This window comes from Dromiciops gliroides, chromosome 1 (genome assembly GCF_019393635.1).
Source record: "Dromiciops gliroides isolate mDroGli1 chromosome 1, mDroGli1.pri, whole genome shotgun sequence".
Taxonomy (NCBI): Eukaryota; Metazoa; Chordata; class Mammalia; order Microbiotheria; family Microbiotheriidae; genus Dromiciops; species Dromiciops gliroides.
In genome coordinates this window covers 333,722,006-333,744,122 of record NC_057861.1, presented here as the reverse complement: position 1 = coordinate 333,744,122, position 22,117 = coordinate 333,722,006, and the positions used below count along the sequence as shown (strand labels likewise).

At 39.2% G+C, this 22,117-nt stretch overlaps 1 protein-coding gene across 5 annotated transcripts in view; it reads left to right on the top strand.

Moving 5' to 3' along the window:
• Positions 1 to 22,117, top strand: part of FHOD3 (formin homology 2 domain containing 3) — a 712,282-nt gene that overhangs the window by 567,158 nt on the left and 123,007 nt on the right. For all 5 annotated transcript variants that reach the window (XM_043977896.1, XM_043977898.1, XM_043977897.1 and 2 more), the window contains one exon: positions 5,504 to 5,617. In XM_043977896.1, coding sequence (XP_043833831.1) covers positions 5,504 to 5,617 — 114 coding nt within the window. The remainder of the gene's footprint in view (positions 1 to 5,503; positions 5,618 to 22,117) is intronic.

Here is a 22,117-nt window from a genome sequence, read left to right as displayed (position 1 = left end):
TTACTATTCCGTTCCATGCCATTCATTTACTGTAATTTACCCAGTCATTACTCAGTTGTTGGATATTTCGTTTGTTTATAATTTCTTGCCTTTATATATTACACTGATGTTGGAAATACATTTGTGCAGAGAAGTTTGGAGGTTTTTGGTTTTTTTGTTTTGTTTGTTTTCTGGTCAGTAACTTCCCTGAGGTATAGTCTCAGTAAGGGGTCCAGTGAATCAAAAGGATTCACATTTGTAAAACTTTAGTATATAATTTTGTTGCTTTCCAAAAGACTGGACCGGCAACTCCACTAGCAGTGGAGTTTTTATCACAGTTGTACTGCCATTGCATTTTGTTAGGTTGTATTACCTGGGTTAATTTGATCAATGTTATGTGGAATCCCAGAGTTCTTTTTACTTGTATTTCTATTATTGGGATTTTGAACATTTTTCTTATGGTTGTTGATAGTTGCATTTTCTCTTTTGAAAACTGACTTTTCATACCCTTTGACCAAATATCTATGGGATAACAGCTCTTACTTTTGTAAATTTGTCTCATTTCTTTATAAATATTGGGTGTTAGACTTTTATCAGAAGCTGACAAACATTTTAACAAAGTCTCTGATCTCCACCATAACCCCATTATTGATTCTCCTGGTACAGACATTTTAATTTTTCTCCATAATCACAACATGATGATGGGTGGGAAGTCACTGATAATAATTTAACATGTATTAACTTTCTCATTGAACACTTATAAAAGTCAAAGAATGTGAAATGTGAGATTTTACTGGAGAGATCTGCAAATGTCTTCTAACATCTTTGACAGTTTTATCTGAGCACAGAAAAAATATTGCTCCTACTTATTGAATTGTCTAGTGTTCAACAAGTAAAGTTTTAGCAAGAGCTAAAGTTTTAGTGCTTGATCCTTACATCATGTAGGTCTGGTTTGACCATTTGTTAAGATGACTGCAATTGATTAGATGGCCACAATACCAGTTCTCTTTAGTCACTAAGAAATGAAAATCACCAGACCATGTATTCAGCCCTGGAGTCGAACAGGTGCACAATCCCCCATGAGCCATGGGCAGACATAAATAACGGCATTAATAAAACTTGAAGCCTCTAAGCCTGAAAATCTCAGCTCCCAGTGTAGGCTGATCATACCCCAGCTCTTCCCTCCCTTAGCTTTTCTGGGTAGCAGATTGGATCATTTGTTGACCCAGACTTGACAGCTCTCCTTTAGTTTTTCCTTTCCATTGATGACTTCAGAATTTCCCCTGACTTTTGTCTGCAGCTTTCTCTTTTTAGTGGTGGTTATGCTTCTCCTTATCTATCTGACCTCTTTTCTGACATTTCTTGGGGAATGACCTCAGCCTTTTTTTTGACACCAATCCTGGATTCTCCTCTGTAGAATTTTAGATTAAAGTTTAAAGGCTGCCCATGCTCCAGTGGCTTTTAGCTGATTTAGCAACCAAACTGGATTGATGAAGAGATGATCAAATCAAGTACTTTGCGATTGGTTCTTTCGGCAGCCCCCTAAATAAGGCAACTGTATTTGCTTTCAGTTAAGCCATATAAATACATAATGTAACATAATAATCTTTGAGGGACATCTAATTTTTATGTATTTTATTAGAAATAGCTTGCCTCGTGTACATGAACTAGAGATGAATCCCAGTATAACATGAAGAATATGAAAATGAATGTAAAAAGGGGGAGTAGCCCAGAGTATGGCTGGCGACCTCTACAGTTTTATTCTTTCTTTCAACTTTCCTACCTAGTATTCTCTTCATTCCTCTTTCCTTATCCTACATCTTTTTTCTCTTTCTACCTGTATTTTGCTTTGGGCATACTAGTGCCTTTCCCCTCTGAGATTACCTCTTATCTAAGAGGATCAAGGACATCACAGGTGATGTCTTGACTTGCAAATGAATTAGATTTAAGTGAGGCAGAGCAGCACAGAGGTGTCAGACTTACTCTCCTCTCCAGAGTTATCAAAGTCCAGTGGCATGACAAAATTGAGGACAGGCTGTGGTGAAGGATGCAACAAATGACCTTGACCTTTCTAAATTAAGGTGATATCATTGTTTCTCTTTGAGAATGAAGAATGAACAGCCATTTCCCATCCACTTAACCCCCCCAAATCCAGGAGCTAGTAGAACAAAAAGGGAACACCATGAAGATCTTCGGGGATATTTTTCTCTTTCTCCTCCTTTTGAGATTAGCTACCTGGGATTAAACAATGTAAATGTTATTAGTTAATCAGCACCCATTTATTTATTGTCTACAATTCCAGCAAGAGGTAAGCCTACAAAGAAAGGCAAAAGGTAAGTCTTGCCCTCTGGGAAGTCTTATTCTAATTCTAATGAGGGAGGAAACATACAAATAACTAGGTAGTAACAGATACAATCAGTATAGTTGTACAATGAGCTAGATATCGATTTGAGTGAGAGGAAGGGATTAATCTGGATTTCATTTAGGAAATTAGGCTTTTAATAATCCCATACTGCTCCCTGCCACAAAAACCCATCTCTTAAACATCAACCTACTTCTGGAGTTGTTATATGGCTTCTAGTCATAAAGTAATTCAGGAAAAAATTTTTCAAATTTTAATTAACCCAAAGGTCACAAAAAGATGCATGATGGACAGACTGCAGTATGTTATCCCTAGTGATAGAGACCGTGCTGTCAGAACGATATTCTAGGGAACAGAGATGGGCTCATTTATTATAACAAGAAAAGGACCATGTATGTCCTTTGGAGGGAAAAGCAATAACATATTTGGCTGGTGGTTTATAGGATTGTGCAAGGAGGATAAGAAGCCACCATGATTCGATGGAAGTATATGAACAGATGGGAAGAGAATAAAAAGACTAGGATTTGTAGGGACTGTGTTATGGGTTTCTGCCTGCTGAGAGGGAAAAGGAAGCTCCCAACAAGCTGAGGCTGTCAATCCAAGGGAGCCTAAGAGGTCGCCTGGGATAAAGGAATTGATGAGACAAGGACATGGGAGATAAGTTTGGGAGTCAAGAACATCTGTTCTGTATATAAAGATTTTCTTTCATCATGTTAAACTTAAAATACATGGGAGCTCAGGATTAAAATCTCTGCCTTCTTCTTTTGTTGTTGTTGTTGTTGTTTTGGTTGTTTGTTTGTTTTGGTTTTTAGTGAGGCAGTTGGGGTTAAGTGACTTGCCCTGGGTCACACAGCTAGTAAGTGTTAAGTGTCTGAGGCCGCATTTGAACTCAGGTACTCCTGACTCTAGGGCCAGTGCTCTATCTACTGCGCCACCTAACTGCCCCTGTCCTCCTCTTTTAAGGTGACTTTTAGCTTAGTTTTTATAGCAGTGTAACAGAGTAGATAAGAGTGCTGAATTTGGTTGTTGTTCATCCTTCATTCTTGAAGAGGACTGATGACATCATGAGGGTGATGCTGAATTTTATATCAGGAAAACATGGGTTCAAATCCTACTTCAGACTCTTACTAGCTCTGTGATATTAAGAAGTCACATAACCTTTCCTATCCTTAGTTTTCCCCATCTATAAAATGGGGAATATCCATAGTACCTCACAGGATTGTTGTAAGGATTGAATTATATTTTATATATGTATATTATATATGTATGTAATATGTATGATATCATTTAATCCTATATACATATACATTTAATCCATATATATTAAGTACTTTATGGACCCTAATGTGCTACATAAACATTAGATTTTATTATTATTACCTCCTCTATGAAATATGTATGAAAAATTCACTCTTCTGGATAGCAAGATATTTGAGTAGAGTGTGGTTTTTTTTAATGATTGTCACATATCCAGACAGTTGTTCATAAGTTAAATCAGTCCCTAGAGGTGAGAATTATTCTGAAGGGGAAATAGTCAATATAGACTTTATGAGTGGGCTAGAGGGTAAAGTAAATTTAATATATTTAGCCAGTAACTCATGATGATCTGTGTTTACTCCATGGAAAATCTTCACGCTGTGATTAATGGCTAGTGAACAGGACCAATTGATAAAGGACATCTGTTTCTGAAGAACAAAAGGAAGCCTCAGGATGTGTGCCTGTCCTGCAACTGTCATGTCAGTTAAATATGATTGTAGGGTGATAAAAATGGAACATTTAAGTGGTTGTCCTTTTGGCTCTGTACACAGTCTTGGATGAAAATACTAATACAATAGCCTTTAGGGGAATAAATGGTCATTCCAGAAGCTGTGGAAACAGTTTCTCTTTGATCAACAAGCACTTATTGAAGTTGGGTGTTTTGTTTTGCTGTGGGTTCTTTTTTAATGAATGAAATGGATATTGAAATTCCTAAAGCTTTGTTTTTTGTGGATTGTTTTTCTCCTCAGAGGGAGATGTGTCCTTAACCAGGACTAAATTTTTTTTAGAGACACCTATGTGCATTCATAAAAGGAAGAAAATGCTTCATGTTTTAACTAGAAAGAATTTGTATTCTTTTCACTTGTAACATGTGTTACCAAATAATTTGCATGTACCTTTGTAATGAAGCCTTGGTAATAATCCTGGTGGTTTTCTTTAATTTGTTCAGAATGAACCCTGCCAACTTCATGTTTTTTGGCCTGTCAGCTCCTTTTCTAATGATCAATTATCAAGTCTCAAACCAGTTAATAAATCTTTGTGGAGAAGAAAAATCACTCTCAACTCTCTTCAAATAGCACTTTCAGTTATGTGGTTTCCTTTACTTTCCATTTAATTTCATTTTCCAGTGGTTGTATTTTTTTATTTTATAAAGCAATTTAAACCAAGGAATATTTTGGGTCATGGAGTTTATACTAAGCTTTAGACAACTGGGTTTCTGAGGAAAGGGAAGGGAAAGGAATAAACATTTATGTAGTGCCTACTATGTGCCAGGTACTGTGCCAAGCACTTTTACAAATATTATCTCATTTGATCCTCATGCAACAATTCTCCATTTTTAATCCATTTTATAGTTGAGGAAACTGAGGTAGGCAAAGGGTAAGTGACGTGTCCAGCATCACGCAGCTAGTAAGTATCTGAAGTCATATTTGAACTCGTGACTCCAGGCCCAGCACTCTATCCACTGAGCCACCTGGCTGGTGGTTTAGAGGTTCCTTACATTGCCCCCTAAGGAAGATGTTCCTTAATTGAAAGTCAAAAGTTAAAGGAGGTATGAAAACTATAAATTCATCTGAAGGAAGCCATCAGGTGCCATTTTTTTCAGCCATGCTTGGTTTCTCCTCATAAGTATTTATGGTTTAAATCCGAGATATTGCAGCTCTTCCCTCTTACAGGGATCCCGTGTGTCCTCTTTCCCTTCGCCGTACTACTCCACAACCAAATCTCCATGGTCTCCTGCCAAAATGTAGGTTCAGTATATATCAAGGCCTAGTCGAGGTGGCCTATAATGAAACATTCTCTTGCTTCTATATAGGAACCATGTGGCTTTGCGGTGCTTCATTCATTTGCTAACTGATATCCTTTCTCTGTCTTTTCCTGTTCTGCTTGGGCACCTGGAATCATCAGATACAGCAACTATGGCAACAGCTCTTATCTTTCTCCAAGAGGTTATTCAGGATCAAGCGCACCTACAACACCCACGTCGTCCCTCTCACCGCACCAAGAGGCCAAATCAGAACGGTTGGTAAATGATAAATATGTCAGTACTTTCATAATGCTTTCATCCGGGTGCCAAGAAAAAATGAAATTGCCAGTGAAATTACTGGAGAGGATTGAAGAAATTAGAAGACAGAGTGGCAGAATTTTAAGTGGTTTTCTGATATGGGGGAAAACTGATAGGAGAAAGCACGTGGGTCCTTAGGATTCCTCTGTAAAGAATTACACTCTCGCACAAGACCTAATTAGGAATAAGAGAACAGGTTTATTGGGGTACAAGAGAAACCGGCCGGGAGGAAGGTTTTGCCAGAACAAAACGCTTTCCCCCCCCCAGCTGACTTGTGGGGTGCCATTTTATAGGGTTTAGATGGGGGTGGGTAATAGTCTCTTATTGCGTGAGGGGCTGGTGGTCTTCCCGCATTGCGCTGGGGTTGGAAGAATCCCTCGTGAGAGATCTGGTGGTGGGTGTCAACTTTGTCCTGATGGGTCTAAGCAGTCTGCTGATGGGAGGTTCCAGGTGGTCTTCTCCTGGATTACCTCATCCAGATGCTTAGAATGACTGGAATGTAGGGTGATGGTCCTGGAGCATGCTCAGTTCGATCTGTGCCGCTTATCTCCATTAGGTGAGTGTGTGTGTCCTTGATTGTGTTCAAGGAGAGGCCTACTTGATTTCAAGGGAAAACCCCTGAGGTTTCAAGGAAAAAGTTCCTTGAACCCCCCAGAGAATTGTTGGGGTAACCCGGGCCCATAATCCTCCCATGACATTTTCTTTAGAGAAAACCTTTCAAAGGGAAAAAAATTCTCTCTTAAGTCTCCTCCCTCTCTCTCTTATTTGACCAACATACTATATGGATTATTTCATTGAAGGTAAGATGTTAATTGCATGCCTATTCCTATCTACTTTCTATGAAAAATAACTATTAAGAATTAAATCCAGCTACCTTAGTTTGTTTTTTTAAAGTATAATTTTATCATGTGTCCCTATTTTCATTTCCCTACTCGGAAGACTTCTTAGGAAAAATAAAGAAATCAGGTATTCATTAATTTTTTTTTTTAGTAAATGAGTCCAGGACTGACCAGACTATATCACTGAGCAATGATTCAAAAGTTCTTGTATTTTCCCCTAAAAGAGCTAAAGAATTTTATAGCAACATGGGAGGAATTCCACTTGGCAGGAAACTCCTTGCCACAAAGATGCACTTTTTCATTGGTGTGGGTTCTCCCTATCCCAGCTGCAGTGGCCAGAAGATTCATCAGCAAATGTCTACCCTTTTCACATTGAACAATCTCTCTAGATTCGTATAGGCTGGTCCTTGGTAACAGGACATACCTGGGCCTGAACAGAGTATTTTCAGAGTACTTGATAGGACCTGTCAGAGCTAGGGAACATGTAGGTGGCACAGTGGATATAGCACTCAGCCTGGAATTAGGAAGACCTGAGTTCAGATCCAGCCTCAGACACTTACTAGCTGTGTGACTCTGGGAAAGTTGCTTAACCTCCATTTGCCTCAGTAAAATTTATAAAATGGGAATAATAATAATAGGACTTACCTCCCAGTGTTGTTGTGAGGATCAAATGAGATACTATTTGTAAAGCTCTTAGCACAGTGCCTGGAACATGGTAAGTGCTGTTTAAACATCAGCTCGCTACCATGGTCTCCTAGCCTATCCCCTCCCAAACCCAGACTCACCTATGCAGCACAGTGAGACACTGGGGAACCCTTCAGTCAAGCGAGAAAGAATTGAGGATGCTGGAAATGAACAATTATTATCTGAAAGAATGACTAATTCAAAATAATGAATTGAAAGGGATGAGGAAACCAATTTTTATTCTCTTAGGTCAAGATCCCTTAAGCTTTAAATAACTTCCTACAGGACCTGATAAATCCAAGGTCTGAAGTTACCAAATTAGCCTCTAAGTCATTTTACTGAAACCCACCAAAGGGACATGACTTGGATGTCATAGGGTTGTGAGGGGCAACTAAAGATGCCTGGGTTTGAATCCTGCCTTAGACACTTACTGGTTGTAGAATCACAAGCAAAGAATTTAAGCTCCGAGAACCTTAGTGTTCTCATGTATTAAATGCACTATGCATCTCAAGAGGTCATTGTAGAAAAAAGTACTTTACAAACAAAAAACACTATATAAATGTAGGTTTTATTATCATCCTAAAATTTGGAGATGGAAAGTACTTTAGGAATTAGCTAATCCTAATACCTTTCCTTATTTTACAAATAAGTAAACTGAGACAAAGAGAAGTTAAGTGACTTGTTTAAGTCACACAGTTAACTAGTAACAGAACCAGGATTTGAATCCAGGCTACTAAAAGAAATCACTATATGTCAGGGGTCTTTTAACATGGAATTTCAGAGGATCTGTGAATTTGGAGGGGGGGGAATTACTTATTTTCACTAACCCCCAGCTGAAATTTAATATTTCCTTCATTTTTAAATGATTAAAAGCCTTGCTTCTGAGAAAGGGCATATAGACTTCACTAGATGGCCAAAGAAATCCATGACCAAAAAAATGTAGAACCCCTAAATTAGCAGATTACAGAGGTTAATTTGCCTCCTATGAAAAGTGGATAATTATTAACATCCATTTTTCGTATTTTTTACCCTTTTGCTTCTTTAGAGTGAATATTTATACTGAATACTATTTTATTGGATGCCACTTGCAACAGAGTTGTCCTTTTTGAGTGTTACCCCCATCAGGGAGGCAGGACCGTTGAGCTGTGGGGACACAAAGGCAGCAGCTCCTGCCAAACTCTAAGGGAGGTACAAGCCTCCCTCCCATTGTAAGAATGCCTATAGGAAGTATATAAAAGCAAAAAGATCCAAGATCTTTGAGCTCCTCTTTGTTATAGATTGACCCAACATACCACGGTCTCAGAGCTTATTATCTTGAAAGGAGGTTAGCCTAAGACAAATAAAAGGAAGCTCTTCTTTGCACAGTGTGTAGTAGACATATGGGACTCATTACACCCCTTGAGATAGTGCATATTGAAATACAACCTAGCCTGGAAGAGCTCAGATACATTCACAATAGGTTGTTAAGGGAAATGGGGATTGTAAGGGTCTGTCACTAGCCTTCTCTTCTTCATCTATGGATTCCCCATTGCTGGAGGTCCACAAGAGGAGACCATTTGTGTGGTAATGTAGAAGAGCTTCCTAATGAGGCACAGATTGGATTATGTCTGTGAAGTGCCTTCTTATCCCGAGAGTCTCTGATTCTCTGAAAAAAGATCCAGACTGCTAAGTGAAAGCGTAGTATGGCTTTCCACCTGTAGCAGGGCTGGGATTCTCTCCTGCTATGTGGGTGCCTGGTGTAAGGTTGCTATCTAGCCTGACTTACAGGCTGCTTAAAGTGTGACTCTATCTGCAAAATGAAAGGGCCTAGACTAGATCATCTCTAAAGTTCTGGGCTGAGCCGTGGCTGCTGTGTCCCAAGATCAGTGACAGCTGCATCCTCGACAACATCTTCTTAGACCTACTCTATTTCGGGAGGGGGCATCCTGCCTCTGTCAAAGGGTCAAGGACCCTGACTATTAAGGCTCAGCATCATGGGGTGGGAAGGTTATTCTTTGTAGAAGGGCCCCCAGTTGTGCTTGGCCCGTTAGTTATCACCATTGATAACAGACGTCTGTGTTGCCTACAGTTCAGCTCAGACATGGGTGCAGTACACTAGGGGGATCAGTAAAGATCTGGCCAGTCATTTTTCCCACTTCTCCCCTAACCTCTCCCTCCAGCTGTGGAGTGATGGCAAATAGACGGAGTCATCAGGGCCATTGAAAGGACTACCAAAGTCTTTGATTTAGAGTCAGGTCTTTAGGGCCAAGGAAAAGAAGAGGAGAACAAGGAAAATGGGAAAATGGGAAGATAGAATGGGAATAACCTAGTGTATTGTGGTATAGTGTATAGAGGGATGGACCTGAAGTCAGGAAGACTCCTCTTCCTGAGTTCAGATCTGGTCTTGGACACTCACTACCTATGTGACCCTGGGCAAGTCACTTAGCCCTGTTTGCCTCAGTTTCCTAATCTGTGAAATGAACTGGAGAAGGAAATGGCAAACTATTCCAGTATCCTTGCCAAGAAAACCCCAAATGAGGTCGCAAAGAGTCGGACATGACTGAAATGACTGAACAACAAAATTGGAAAGAAAGAACAGAATGACTCCAGTTGGGCCTCTTTTCCCCAGACTACAGAATGGAAATCTGACCTGTCCTGCATCCACCACCACCCCATCTTTATGCTATAGGAGTTTGGAAGGCAAAGCTGACTACCTTATATGGAAAGACATGCTATCTACCTAAACTAAATCAGAAAATGCCAGCTCCCAAATCAGCCTGCCCCTTCCTCCTGTATCTAGAGCTCTTTCTCTCTCTCTGATCATCATTGGATTACCTATTGAAAGATATTCTAAATGAGGCCATTTATGTTACTCCTTGGACAGTCACAAAGATATTAATAAAGTGAGTTAAATCTGCTAAATCTCACAGTGTCCATATGGATTGTATTCCAGATGGTTTGCACAAAGAACAAACTTCAATAGTGCTAAGATATGTTAGTAATGATTATAGAAAAAATTAAATTCCATGGTCAGAGAAGTACATTTGTACCATGTTGTTGGAAAGAACATAACCTTGGCAAAGCTCTAGAACATTTATTAGTATGTTTTTTTAGTGAAAGATGGTTTAAATGTCAATGACCATAGAGTATGGTCATATGGCAGTAAATTGAGATGGCTCTTGTGAGTTTTAATTAGACTTTATTCTTTCCTTATGTGACTTCCTTGTTTTGACTCTTTATCCAGTTAAGATACCAATTCAGTTTTATAATTTCAAAAACCTTGTGTTTATTTGGTGTTTTTGTGTGTTAATGTAGAGACTTGGGATTTCATTCCTCCTCATGAGGAAACCTTCCCCCTTTTATCGATGCTCATTGGCAACTGTTCCACAACTTATCATCTTAAAAGATGTCCAAAATGCTAAGAGGTTGAGTGAGTTGGCCCGAGCCAAATAGCTTGTGTGTGTGTGTGTGTGTGTGTGTGTGTGTGTGAAAGGAATAACTTGAACTTAGTCATTGTACCATTAAGTATTGCCCTCTATGGATTCACTTCCTCCACTCCCACTGCTTTTCTTGGTCATATTATAAGATTATTTTTTACTATAAGCTCTATCTACAAAAAGTAGAAAATACTGAACAAATTTATCAAAATAATCCCCAAATCACTTTCAGATATTTTCTAACAAGAAAGACAACAAAGTAAACCTGTAGTCACACAACTGCCACCACTGGGCAGTGAAGGCATTAGGGAAGCAAGTGACATTGAGTCATGATATCCAAAGGAGAGTTTCCATAGCAACAAAAATTCTGTAGATTTGAAATGTAAAGAGCCTAAATAAAGTGTGGCAGTGCACATGTGATAGCAGTTGTTTGAAACACAAAATTAACCATCACTAAATATGAGGTGCCCGGGTAATATTTACATAGCGTCCCCCAGTGGTATCATGCCAGCCCTGTTCATGTTAGTAAATTTTTTTAATTTCTGAAGATTTTATCATTTTTAAAATTTTCATTGACTTGCCCATTGAGGATGTTGTATCTTAGCATTTTGGCTCTTATCCAGGCTCATTTCAAGTCAAATCAAATCAACAAACAAATGTTTATTGAGCTCCAGCTGTGTTCAAGACACTAGACTGGGTGACATAATTTCCCCCAGATGGCCACATTGCTGGGGGCCTGCTTCCCACCCACCCACAGCCTCAGCATTCAGGCAGCCTCCCCCCAGGATCTCGTGGCTATCATGTCCTCTCCAAGGGCCCCCAAGATGCCCAGGTTTTGAATGAGATCAACTGAATGGACCACTGGAGAAGATGGCAGGGGTGCTAGCTAGAACTCCCATATTAAACTCATCTCTTACACTCCCCAGTGTCTACCTTCCCCTGCCCACTATGCTTTGTAGAACATCCATTAATTGTAGTGTAGTGAAAAGATCACTGAGCTTAGAATCAGAAGACCTGAGTTCAAAATCTAGTTCTGTCTTTTACTATCTGTATGAACTTGGTCAAGTCACCACCAGAGGTTCGGTGTCCTAGAATTTTTATGTATTAAGAGGATTAAGCTAGGTGACCTCTGAGATTCTTTTGAACTCTAACTCTTATTCTGTGGTCTAGAGATAAAGATCTCTTATTCTCCTATCCCTTCAACCTTCCTGCACCAGTGATTGACCTCGAAGACAAGATGCACAGAACCAATCCAAGGGTCACAGGTATCACCGAAAAATGTGACAAATAAAAAATAGCTAAATTCAGCAAGGGAGTAAATAATGCAGGAAAATTGCCCAGAACTTCTGAAAACAAATAACAAAGCATACAATGAATGAATCTACAGATCAGCTTCATAAAAAAAAGAAAAGAAGAAGAGGAAGAAGAAGAGAACATACTTCAAACTCATACCATAAATAAATTGGACAGTTTTAATGACAAACCACAAATTTTATATGTGGCCAACAGAAAAACATTTACATTTATTTATTTATTTGGTTGGTTTTTTGCCTGGGGCAATGAGGGTTAAGTGACTTGCCCAGGATGAATCAATGAGAAGAGGATATTTAGAGGGGATATGGTATCTTATGTTGCAAGAGAGTTAAGACCTAAATACTAAGGCATATGAATGAATGAAACCATAGAGATGGAATGGTAAAGAGCTCTGAGGTGTTTTAGGGGAGGAAAATAAACCCATAGATTCCGAGAGAAAGCAAAAGTGAAAATGAAGGATGAATTGATCTGGAATGGAAGGGCTAGGAAAATAACCTGAAAAGCTTTTTGAGTAGTGGTGGGTGATTAAAAATCATTAAAAGCAGAACTAGAGATAATGAGAATGAAATGAACTTATGGAGACAGTTCAGGTCAGGGAAGCTGAATAAAGGCGGAAAACCCTTGATTAGGAGAAAGGAAACAGGGATACCTATGGACTATGAACCTAAGGACATTTTCTTTGAAAAGAAATAACTTCCATTCTCACCCAGGAGTAGATGGGCAATTTCTGAGGAACTTGGGTATAAACTTTTTTTTGTTTGTTTTTTTTGTTTTTTTTTTTTTAGGCAACGGGGGTTAAGTGACTTGCCCACGGTCACACAGCTAGTAAATGTCAAGTGTCTGAGGCCGGATTTGAACTCAGGTACTCCTGAGTCCAGGGCCGGTGCTTTAACCACTGCGCCATCTAGCTGCCCCATAAACTTTTAAGATATCTAAAAGAGGGGAGAGTTTCAAAAGAATAAAAGGATATTTGATGGTATTATTATCCCTCCAAAAGGCAACTGAGAAGACATCAGTAACTACAGGGCTATGTAGCAACATTTTCATCTCTATAAAATTAGTATGAAAATAGTTAATGCATGGAGAGTATCCTTGATGGAAAGTATAATAAGGGGTGAGCTAGTCTTTTCCAGATGAGTCTCAATAGCAAAATGCATCTTCACAGTCACATAATTCACTGTGATATAAAGAATACAAGCTCTTACCAAATCTATTGTTTTCTAATCACAAAAAAAGAAATTTTTGACTCAGTAAAGAAATATGAAGCCTTAAAAGTTTTCTGCTGCAAAATGACTAATATGGAAATGTTTTACATAATCACATATGTATAACCTATATCAGATTTCTTACCATCTCAGGGAGAGGGGAGGACAGAAAGGAAGGAAAAGCATTTGGAATTTAAAACTTTAAAAACTTTTAAAAATGTTAAAATTTGCTTTTAGATGTAATTTGGGGAAATAAAACCATTATTAAAAAATAAAAATATGTTCCTTCCAAAAAATATTTCTGCTGATAATATATCTATCCTGCATATGTTGAGATTATACAAGAATCCTTGATAGATAAAACTGCAGAGGACAATTTTAAATAGCTGTCAGTAAAACCCTTTATAATCTGATCCTGCCTTGTTAAGATTATTTCTGATTTCCATTTCATGATGCTGAAAGCTATTTAAAATTGCAAAAAGAGTCCAGTTTCACATCCTTTATCAGACTTCAGTGATTTGTTTTAAGATTGAATATTGAACCTAAGTTATAACATATGTCAAACCTTCAGATGTCTGCCTTGGGACAAGCAGAGAAGCAGGAATACCAAGGGCCAAACAGTTTAATTAAAACAGGCCTGATTTCTTGTGATCAGGTGGTGATTCTTGGTTAACTAACAGGCCTTTTTGTCTGTAGTTTTCAAATGTCTGGGTAGTGCAGTGGATAGAGCACGGGGCCTAGGATCAGGAAGACTTGAGTTCAAATCTGTCCTCAGACACTTAATAGTTTTGTGACCCTGGGATTCTTTTTTGCCTCAGTTTTGTCATCTGTGAAATGAAAATAATTATAGCACCTACCTCCCAGGGGAGTTGTGAGGACCAAATGAGATCATGATTGTCAAGTGCTTAGCACAGTGTCTAAAACATAGTAAGTGCTATATAAATGTTAGCTATTATTATTTCTCATTCTCATTATTATTGTTTGTCTGTTTATTTGTTCTGAGAGTAGGTCTCCCTACTTCACCCAAGCTGCAAGTGCCATTCTTGAATGGCTGATCCAACTGATTTTCGTCATAGGAGCTTTGGTCTGCTATTTATAACCTGAGTTGGTTCACCTCTCTTGGCTAGCCTTGTGGCCCCTCCTTCTCAGGGGGTTGTGGGTGGGGAAAGGGGGTCAAGAGATTGGTGCCAGGTTTGTTGCTTAGCACACTGCCACTCAGAACTCCTGAGTTCAAGTGATCTACCTGGCTCAGACTCCCCAGTAGCAGGCTCTACAGGCCTATCTTCAAGTGGCTTTTAAAAAACAGCAAACCAGGGCAGCTAGGTGGCACAGTGGATGGAGCACTGGCCTTGGATTCAGGAGGACCTGAGTTCAAATCCAGCCTCAGACACTTAACACTTACTAGCTGTGTGACCCTGGGCAAGTCACTTGGCCCCAATTGCCTCACAAAAAAAAAAAAGAAACAACAAAAAAAAAACAGCAAACCAGAGTTAATCTGTGGACCAAGCTCTGATTTTCCTACTTTTTTTTTTTGGCGAGGCAATTGGGGTTAAGTGACTTGCCCAGGGTCACACAGCTAGTAAGTGTCAGGTGTCTGAGGCCAGATTTGAACTCAGGTCCTCCTGACTCCAGGGCCGGTGCTCTACCCACTGCGCTACTTAGCTGCCCCTGATTTTCCTACTTTCTAAACTGATTTATATGAACACATCCTACAATTTAAGGTTTAGTCTTTGCAGCTCGTTTGCAGCCATCAAAGAAAAAGAAGAAGAAGAAAAAAAACTACAAATCACAGAACCAGTCACCCATACCGTGAAGAACAATGGATCTTGGCTGAGTCAGGCTCCTTTGTTGTGTCTTTTCAGCCTGGGCTGGTTGTTTTGTTCTGGTTGAGCCAAGAGACATTCTAAATTACTTAAGGTCTATTGTGACCGGTTGCCTGTGATGATTCTTCCAGCAGATCACTTTTCCACAGAAGAAAGAGAGAATTTTAAGAAAATGGAACAATTGTTGCTCACATGTTAAGGCTCCTATTATATAATGGAAAACGCGGACTTGTTATTTCCAGATCTTTCAGCATAGAGAAGACTCTCTTAGCATTTCCTAGGGCCTAGACCTTCTCTCTCTGTCCAGATTTTCAGAAAAGAGACAGTGCTAAGTACCTGTCAGAAAAGAAAATGCAGATCCTTTTTTAGTCTGGAAAAATTGAGGTTAGCACAAGGAAAACTTGCCGAGTTAGAGCTTTTATAGTTTTCCTAATCCTTAAGGAGACAGCACAGAGTTATGGAATGATACTGGACCAGCAGGCAGATGTAGGCACCCGTCCCAGCTCTATCACTAACTCACTAAGGTCTTTGAGTGCATTTGGGTAAGTCACTGAACTTCTCACACCAGTTTCTTCATGTGTAAAATGTGGGGTTTGAAACCATGAATCTCTGTGGTCCAGCTTTAAAAATATAGTTATCTACAAAGAACGCAGCCAATATTTCTGTTTCTTCTTTATGAAGGAGTGAAGAAAGGAAAGAAGGAAGGGGAGAAGGGGAAGGGGGAGGAAGGAAGGAAATATTTATTATGTACCTGCTGTGCTCCAGGCACTGTGTTAACTACAAGTATTATTTCCTTTGCTCCTCATAATAATTCTGGTAGGTAGGTGGTGTTATTATCTCCATTTTACTTGGGGAAACTGAAGCAAATAGGATTAAGTGACATGCCCAGGGTCACACAGCTAGTAAATATCTGAAGCTATATTTGAACTCAGGTCTTGCTGACTCCATGTCCAGCAGTCGATCCTCTGCACCACCTAGTTGCCTCTAAGGAAAGTCAAGGCAACAGTAGAGGCTGGGGGTGATGAATGAAGATGGAAGAGTTTAAGGAAGAAAAAATCAGAAGTTCCCCGTGAAGGCTGAGTGGAGGAGTATCCAGGATTTGGATGACTTTGCCCTTACTTGCCCCCTATTCTGCAGTAGCTTAAGGATAGGACCCAGGATTCTGAGCTTGAAGTTTGAGGGAGAAAAAACCAGAATGTCTTAAGGCCAGAATTTTCATTTTTGAGTTTTAGAAAAAGTTGAGATTATTCTACCCTTCTCTCTGAGGCCTTCTCTTTACACTTTAGCCATGGACCAGTTTAACTAAGACCACACTACCCTCCCCCAATCCCCACCTCCCAAAGTTTATTAATAATTGAGCTGCATTTAAAAGTGGTCCCTCATACTTCATCTTTGTCATCCTTAAGCCTCTTTCCCCCACCTCTTTTGTTTCTTTTTGTTTTGGGGTGTTTCTTTTTGTTTTATTTGGCAGGGCAATGAGGGTTAAGTGACTTGCCCACGGTCACACAGCTAGTCAGTGTCAAGTGTCTGAGGCCAGATTTAAACTCAGGTCCTCCTGAATCCAGGGCCAGTGCTTTATCCACTGCACCACCTAGCTGCACCCTCTTTTGTTTCTTTTTTAAATAATATTTTATTTTCCCCAATTACATGTAAAAACCATTTTTAATTTTGTTTAATTTTTTAAAGTTTCAAGTTCCAAATCCTATCCCTTTATGCCTTCCCTTTCCCCCCTCTAGCTTCCTAACCTCTTGACAAAAAGTTAAGAATCCTTTCATATTAATTGGAAATTTAATACCAAATGCACTGAGTATAACTAAATGCAAATTCAGTAAACATTTATCAACTACTATGTGCTAGACACTGAGGGAGATAGAGAAAAATATGACTTTTTTTTTACTCCCAGTATCTTACAGTAAAGAAGGGTAGATAACTGATACATGTAAATAGCCAGTACAAAACAATGCAATAAGTGCATATAATAGAGATATAAAGAAAGAACTTTGAGTATTAAAAGGAGAAATTCCTCTTGTGGTAGGGGGGAAATCATGGAAGCCTTCTTAACTTTTGTTGGTTTTTTTTTTTCTTGTTTTTTTGGTTTTTTTTTTTTTAGTGAGGCAGTTGGGGTTAAGTGACTTGCCCAGGGTCACACAGCTAGTGTTAAGTGTCTGAGGCTGGATTTGAACTCAGGTACTCCTGACTCCAGGGACGGTGTTCTATCCACTGTGCCACCTAGCTGCTCTGCCTTCTTAACTTTTGATCTGGGACTGGGAGAAATCACAAATGTTCAGAGTCAGAAAGGGCATCATTGTTCATCCAGTCCAACCCACACTGGGAAAAGAATCTCTGCTACAACACACCAAACAAGTAGTTATCTAGCATTGTTTGGTAAAGACCAGGGGAAATCACCAGCTCCTAAAGAAGTTCATTCCACTTTTGAATAGCCCAAATTATTAGGAATTTTAAATTTATTTAATCTCTCAAAAGAAATCCCTGATAGAATATATAATATAAACTGCAGTTTAGCTATGTTTCCCTCATCTCGTACTTGTTAAGGTGATTTCTCCAACCTAAGTGTGAGAATTTTGGGTTGGAATAACAACTCAACTATTTACGACCTATGTGACTTGGGGCAAGTCATGTCATGTCACCTCATCTAGAAAATCAGGGAGTCGGAGGACCTTCCAGTTCTTGTTCTTTGTGTTTGAGTTCCTTTTTTCACACTGGATTTAATGTGTTCACTAGGCATCTTGCATTTGTGGTCTGTTCCATTTCAGAAGAAGTTAATAATTTCTGCTTAAATTTATGTACTTTTAAAGTGTATCAAGATATAGCTTAGGGTCAAGATACATAGTCAGTAGTACATCATATCATGTTCAACAAAGTACTGACCCATCAAATTTTTCAAAAGGGCCCATCTCCTCTGATGGCATTAAATGAAATATATAGTTCACAGAGCCACTCATACTTCATTAGAAGAACATTTATAGTCTTAAATAAGCTAGCAAGGGAAGCAGATGTGGGCCAATGTAAAACCACCCTATGTCAGCATGTGCTTGGAGTAAGTTAAGTATCTTCTAAGCAAACATTGAGAGAGGGTAGGGTTCAGATTGCAACAATAAGATATTTAGGGATTCTTTCAGATAGAAGATTCAGTATTCTATTCAATTTACCTAGCATTTGTTATATACTAAGCATTTTACTAAGGGCTGGGGATCCAGAAAGTAAAATGAAAAAGTCTCTACCCTCAGGGAACTTATATTCTACCAAGAATAAATTCATATACCCAGTAGGTCAATAAAAATACATAGAAAATAATTTTAGGCAGAGTGGAGAACACGAATAACTGGGGAAAATGAACGGGTTTTGCAAAGGAAGAGATCCAGCACCAGGTCCAGAGAAAAGGGAGATTCTGCCTCAAGAGCAAAGTGTTCCAGTTCAACTTCCAGAATGGAAGAGTTGGTTGAGACAGAAGTGCAGAATGAAAATAAATAGTCATGTTCTCATTTTGTGATCAGTATATGAGATGTGCCCAAGGATCATCTCATAGAACAAGCCCTACTAACTCCAAACCATTTTGAGAACAATTTTGGAAGATTCCTTTGGCTGTGGTAGAAGATCTCAGAAACCATCCTAATGAACCATTAGTTAGTGATACTATTATCAAAGTCCAGCAGTCCACATGCATCACCTGTAGAGGTGTGGGAGTCCTGGATTTGCCATGTTATATTTTATTACATGAGAAGCAGCATGGGGAGACCTAGCTTTAGAGAAAGTGTGACTAGGGTTCAGGTTTTGCCTCTGATACATGTTTGTTGTGTGATCCTGGAAAAGCGACTGCACCTCTCAATTAAATAACCGACAGTGATTAGAAGGAGTTTTCTTGAGAATAGTTCCCTCTACAAATTAAGTTCCAAGACTGGCCAGATAAATAGATAAACAAATAAATGCTCATTAAATCCAAACTAAATTGGAAAACTCTCTCATTGTTTCAGACATCTCAGTCTGCAATGTGGAGCTATTGTTATAAGGATCTAGCATGTGGTGAGGCTCCAACTGCAGGATGGGTCCAAGACAACACCTGGTACCTGGTACTGCCAAAATTAAATGGTGCACCTCTTTCCACTCATTGTAGATTATAGATTCCCCTGAAAATTGCCTCCCCTTGTCCTGTTCCACCTGCTTCTTGTATGTGGTATGCAGTCCTGTGTGGTTTCACTCCATTAACAAGGCCTTGGCTATACTTCAGACTTCTTTCCAGGTGGAGTTCTCGGGGCAGTGAGCCCAGCAGATGCCTAATTTAGACGAGAGCATGGATACTAACGCCTCAAACACAGTTTCCCTTCCCTTGCCTTCCCTTGCCTTCCCTTCCCTATCATTATGGTGTTGAACTCAAAGTTTAGAATCATCAATGTTACCTTTCTCCATAGCTCATCAGGAGGGAGGGATAGGCAGCAAACACCTCTTATCCTTCATAAAAAAGTCAGAGCTTGTCTTACAAAATCTTAATTTAATGCAGCCATTTTTTTTTGGAGAAGTCAGAATGAAAAGTAAAAATCTGTTAAAGATAGATTTATAGGAAATGAGTGACCATGTACAGTTGACTCAAATGAAAATTTTTTTATAGTGCTTGGTAATATTAAAAAAAAAATTATGGTTTTGAATGAATTCCAACCTTGATATTGTAGCTTTCGCATACTTCCAGAAACCAAATTTATAGGATATCAGGTTTTGTTCTCCCATGTGTAATATGCGTCTAGGTGGGATAAAACCTAGAGAAATTCAGTTTATTGACATATTATACTTATATCAACTTGCTTCCAGTAGGACATTGCTTCATGTCGTGTCTCCAGTTTGGGAAACAAAAAACAAAAACATACCTCCCAGGTCAGCTAAGTGTGGCAAAATTCCTCTATCTCCCATTCCTGCCACTATTTGGATTAGTAGAGAGCTAGGGTTTGCAAAGGCAACAAACCAAATATTTAGGGCACTGAGTCTGAACCTGTAATCGTTCAAGGCGTTTTGTTTCATTTCAGGGAAAGAAAAACTCATTCCTCAAGTGCTTGCAGTTCACATTACAATCTCTTCTGAACCCAATTATTCAGGAGAGAGAGAACTTACATCTGTTTTTAATGATAACTACCTGCTGAAATGTGCACTCTTTGGTCTTAAAGTCAAGCAGGAACTCAGCCTTCATGCGATCTAAGTAGCCGCCTCAATGTCCTTCACCCGAAGCAGTCCCAGCAGGCTTCAACGTCAAAGAGAAGCTTTTTGCTTTAATTGGACACTACTAAGAATTCTATGACCTTTTGATGACATGTTAACAGATGTCTCCATAAAAAAGGGGGTGAGGGAGAAAAGACGCGATATAGGCAAGTGTTGTGACAAAGAATGGTCAGAGACAAGATTCCGTTGCAGACAGGTTAGTTGTGCTGAAGCACAAGTGAACTTGGTTAGGTTGTGGCACTAATGAGGGAAGGGCAATAGAATTGAAACCTCTACAGATAAAATAACTCTCCACTGAGGTAGTAAATCCACCGCCCATTTTCTGTTGTGTGACGAAACCACGATAGCTTTCCACACGTAACTCCTCTCCTCCCTACCGTTTTGGCATAAGGACCTCCCCTGAATCTATCCCCCTAAAGCTTGTCCTCCTGGAAACCCCAGGCTATGGATCATAAGAATGTAGCTTTGTAGCTATAATGGATTCTGAGAGGTAATTGAGTCCATTTTACAGATGAGAAAACTAGGGCCCAGGGAGGGATTTTTTGAGTGATATGCTGGGGGGGGGGGGCGGTTCCCAACAATTTCTAATTTTATGAGGTAGAATTCAAACACAGGCCTTCCTAATTCCAAATGTTAACACTCTCCACTATAACATGCTGCCTTTTTTTGCTAAGCTTTGGCGTCTCCTTTTCCCCTGGTTGGCAGGGAATGGGCTCAGAAGTTGTGGGGTTCCCTGGTCCTTTCTATGCCTTTGCAACTCTTCCATTCCCCATAGCTAGACCCGGCAGGAATAGACAGAAGGTTAAGCCATTTCTGTATTCTCTGCTCCATTGTCATTAGATATTTTATGTCTCAATTGGTATTAATAATCCACTGAGCAAAGTTATCTCTCTGGGAGCACCTGGAATCTTACATGATCTTGGCGTATGCATGAGAGATACTTTTATAAAGAGAGCCTTCAAGGCTAAATTTTGTTCTATATAATCCAATGTGGTGTAATTATTGGGGTTTTTGTGGGGAGGGGCAAGAGAGGCTAGGAGGAAGAGATCATCAACAAAAAGTAAATAGAACAGGACCAATTCATCGAGTCAACAACAAGCATTTATTAAGCACTTACTGTGTATCAGATACTGTGGCAAACACTGGGAATACAAATAGAAGCACAAAAAAAAGGCAGTCCCTCCCCTCAAGTAACTTATAATTTGCTAATAGGGGAAGATAATATATCGAAGGAAGCTGAAACAGAAGAGAGGAAAAGTACCTGTTGGGGTATAGTGGAGAAAGAAGTCTGAAGAGTTCAGAGCAGAACCAAGAGAGGATTGAAGGAATAAACATGGCTGGATTTGGGGCCCTGACTTAAAATGGAGATTTCAAGAGGAAACAATCAGAAAAAGGGGCCACAAAGATGGTCAGATCTTGCAGCTTGAGAAGGCTGCAGGGTAGGTGGGATCATCAAGGATGAGGGTTCTAGAGGATAGTGGCAAAGGCAACTTCCAGGATGAAGAGGATTGTAATCACAGTGGTGAAGAGAACAAGAGAATTGGATAGGAACACTTTCAAGGTAGAAATATCTATAATATACATGTCATTGGAAATTATTATAGATTAAAAGTTCAGTTTAATTCACTAAGGTTCTTTGAGGGAATTAAGGTTTGTTTGGTTTTTTTTTTTTTAATAAATCTTTCCTCAACATCATTGTCTGCACATCTTTCAAGGCCCAGGTAAAATCCTAACTCTTCTGGAAAGATTTCCTTGGACTTCCTAGGTGACATATCCCTCAACTAATGCCATGGTCCTTTGCATTTTTATTATTAATTTACTATATTTCATTATGTGTTATAATTATTTGTGTATACTTCTGTACTCAATTGTAAGCTTCTTAAGGCCAAAATATTTCTTGTTTATATTTTCATTAGTTATCAATAATATTAATTATAATAGTTGGTCATTCAT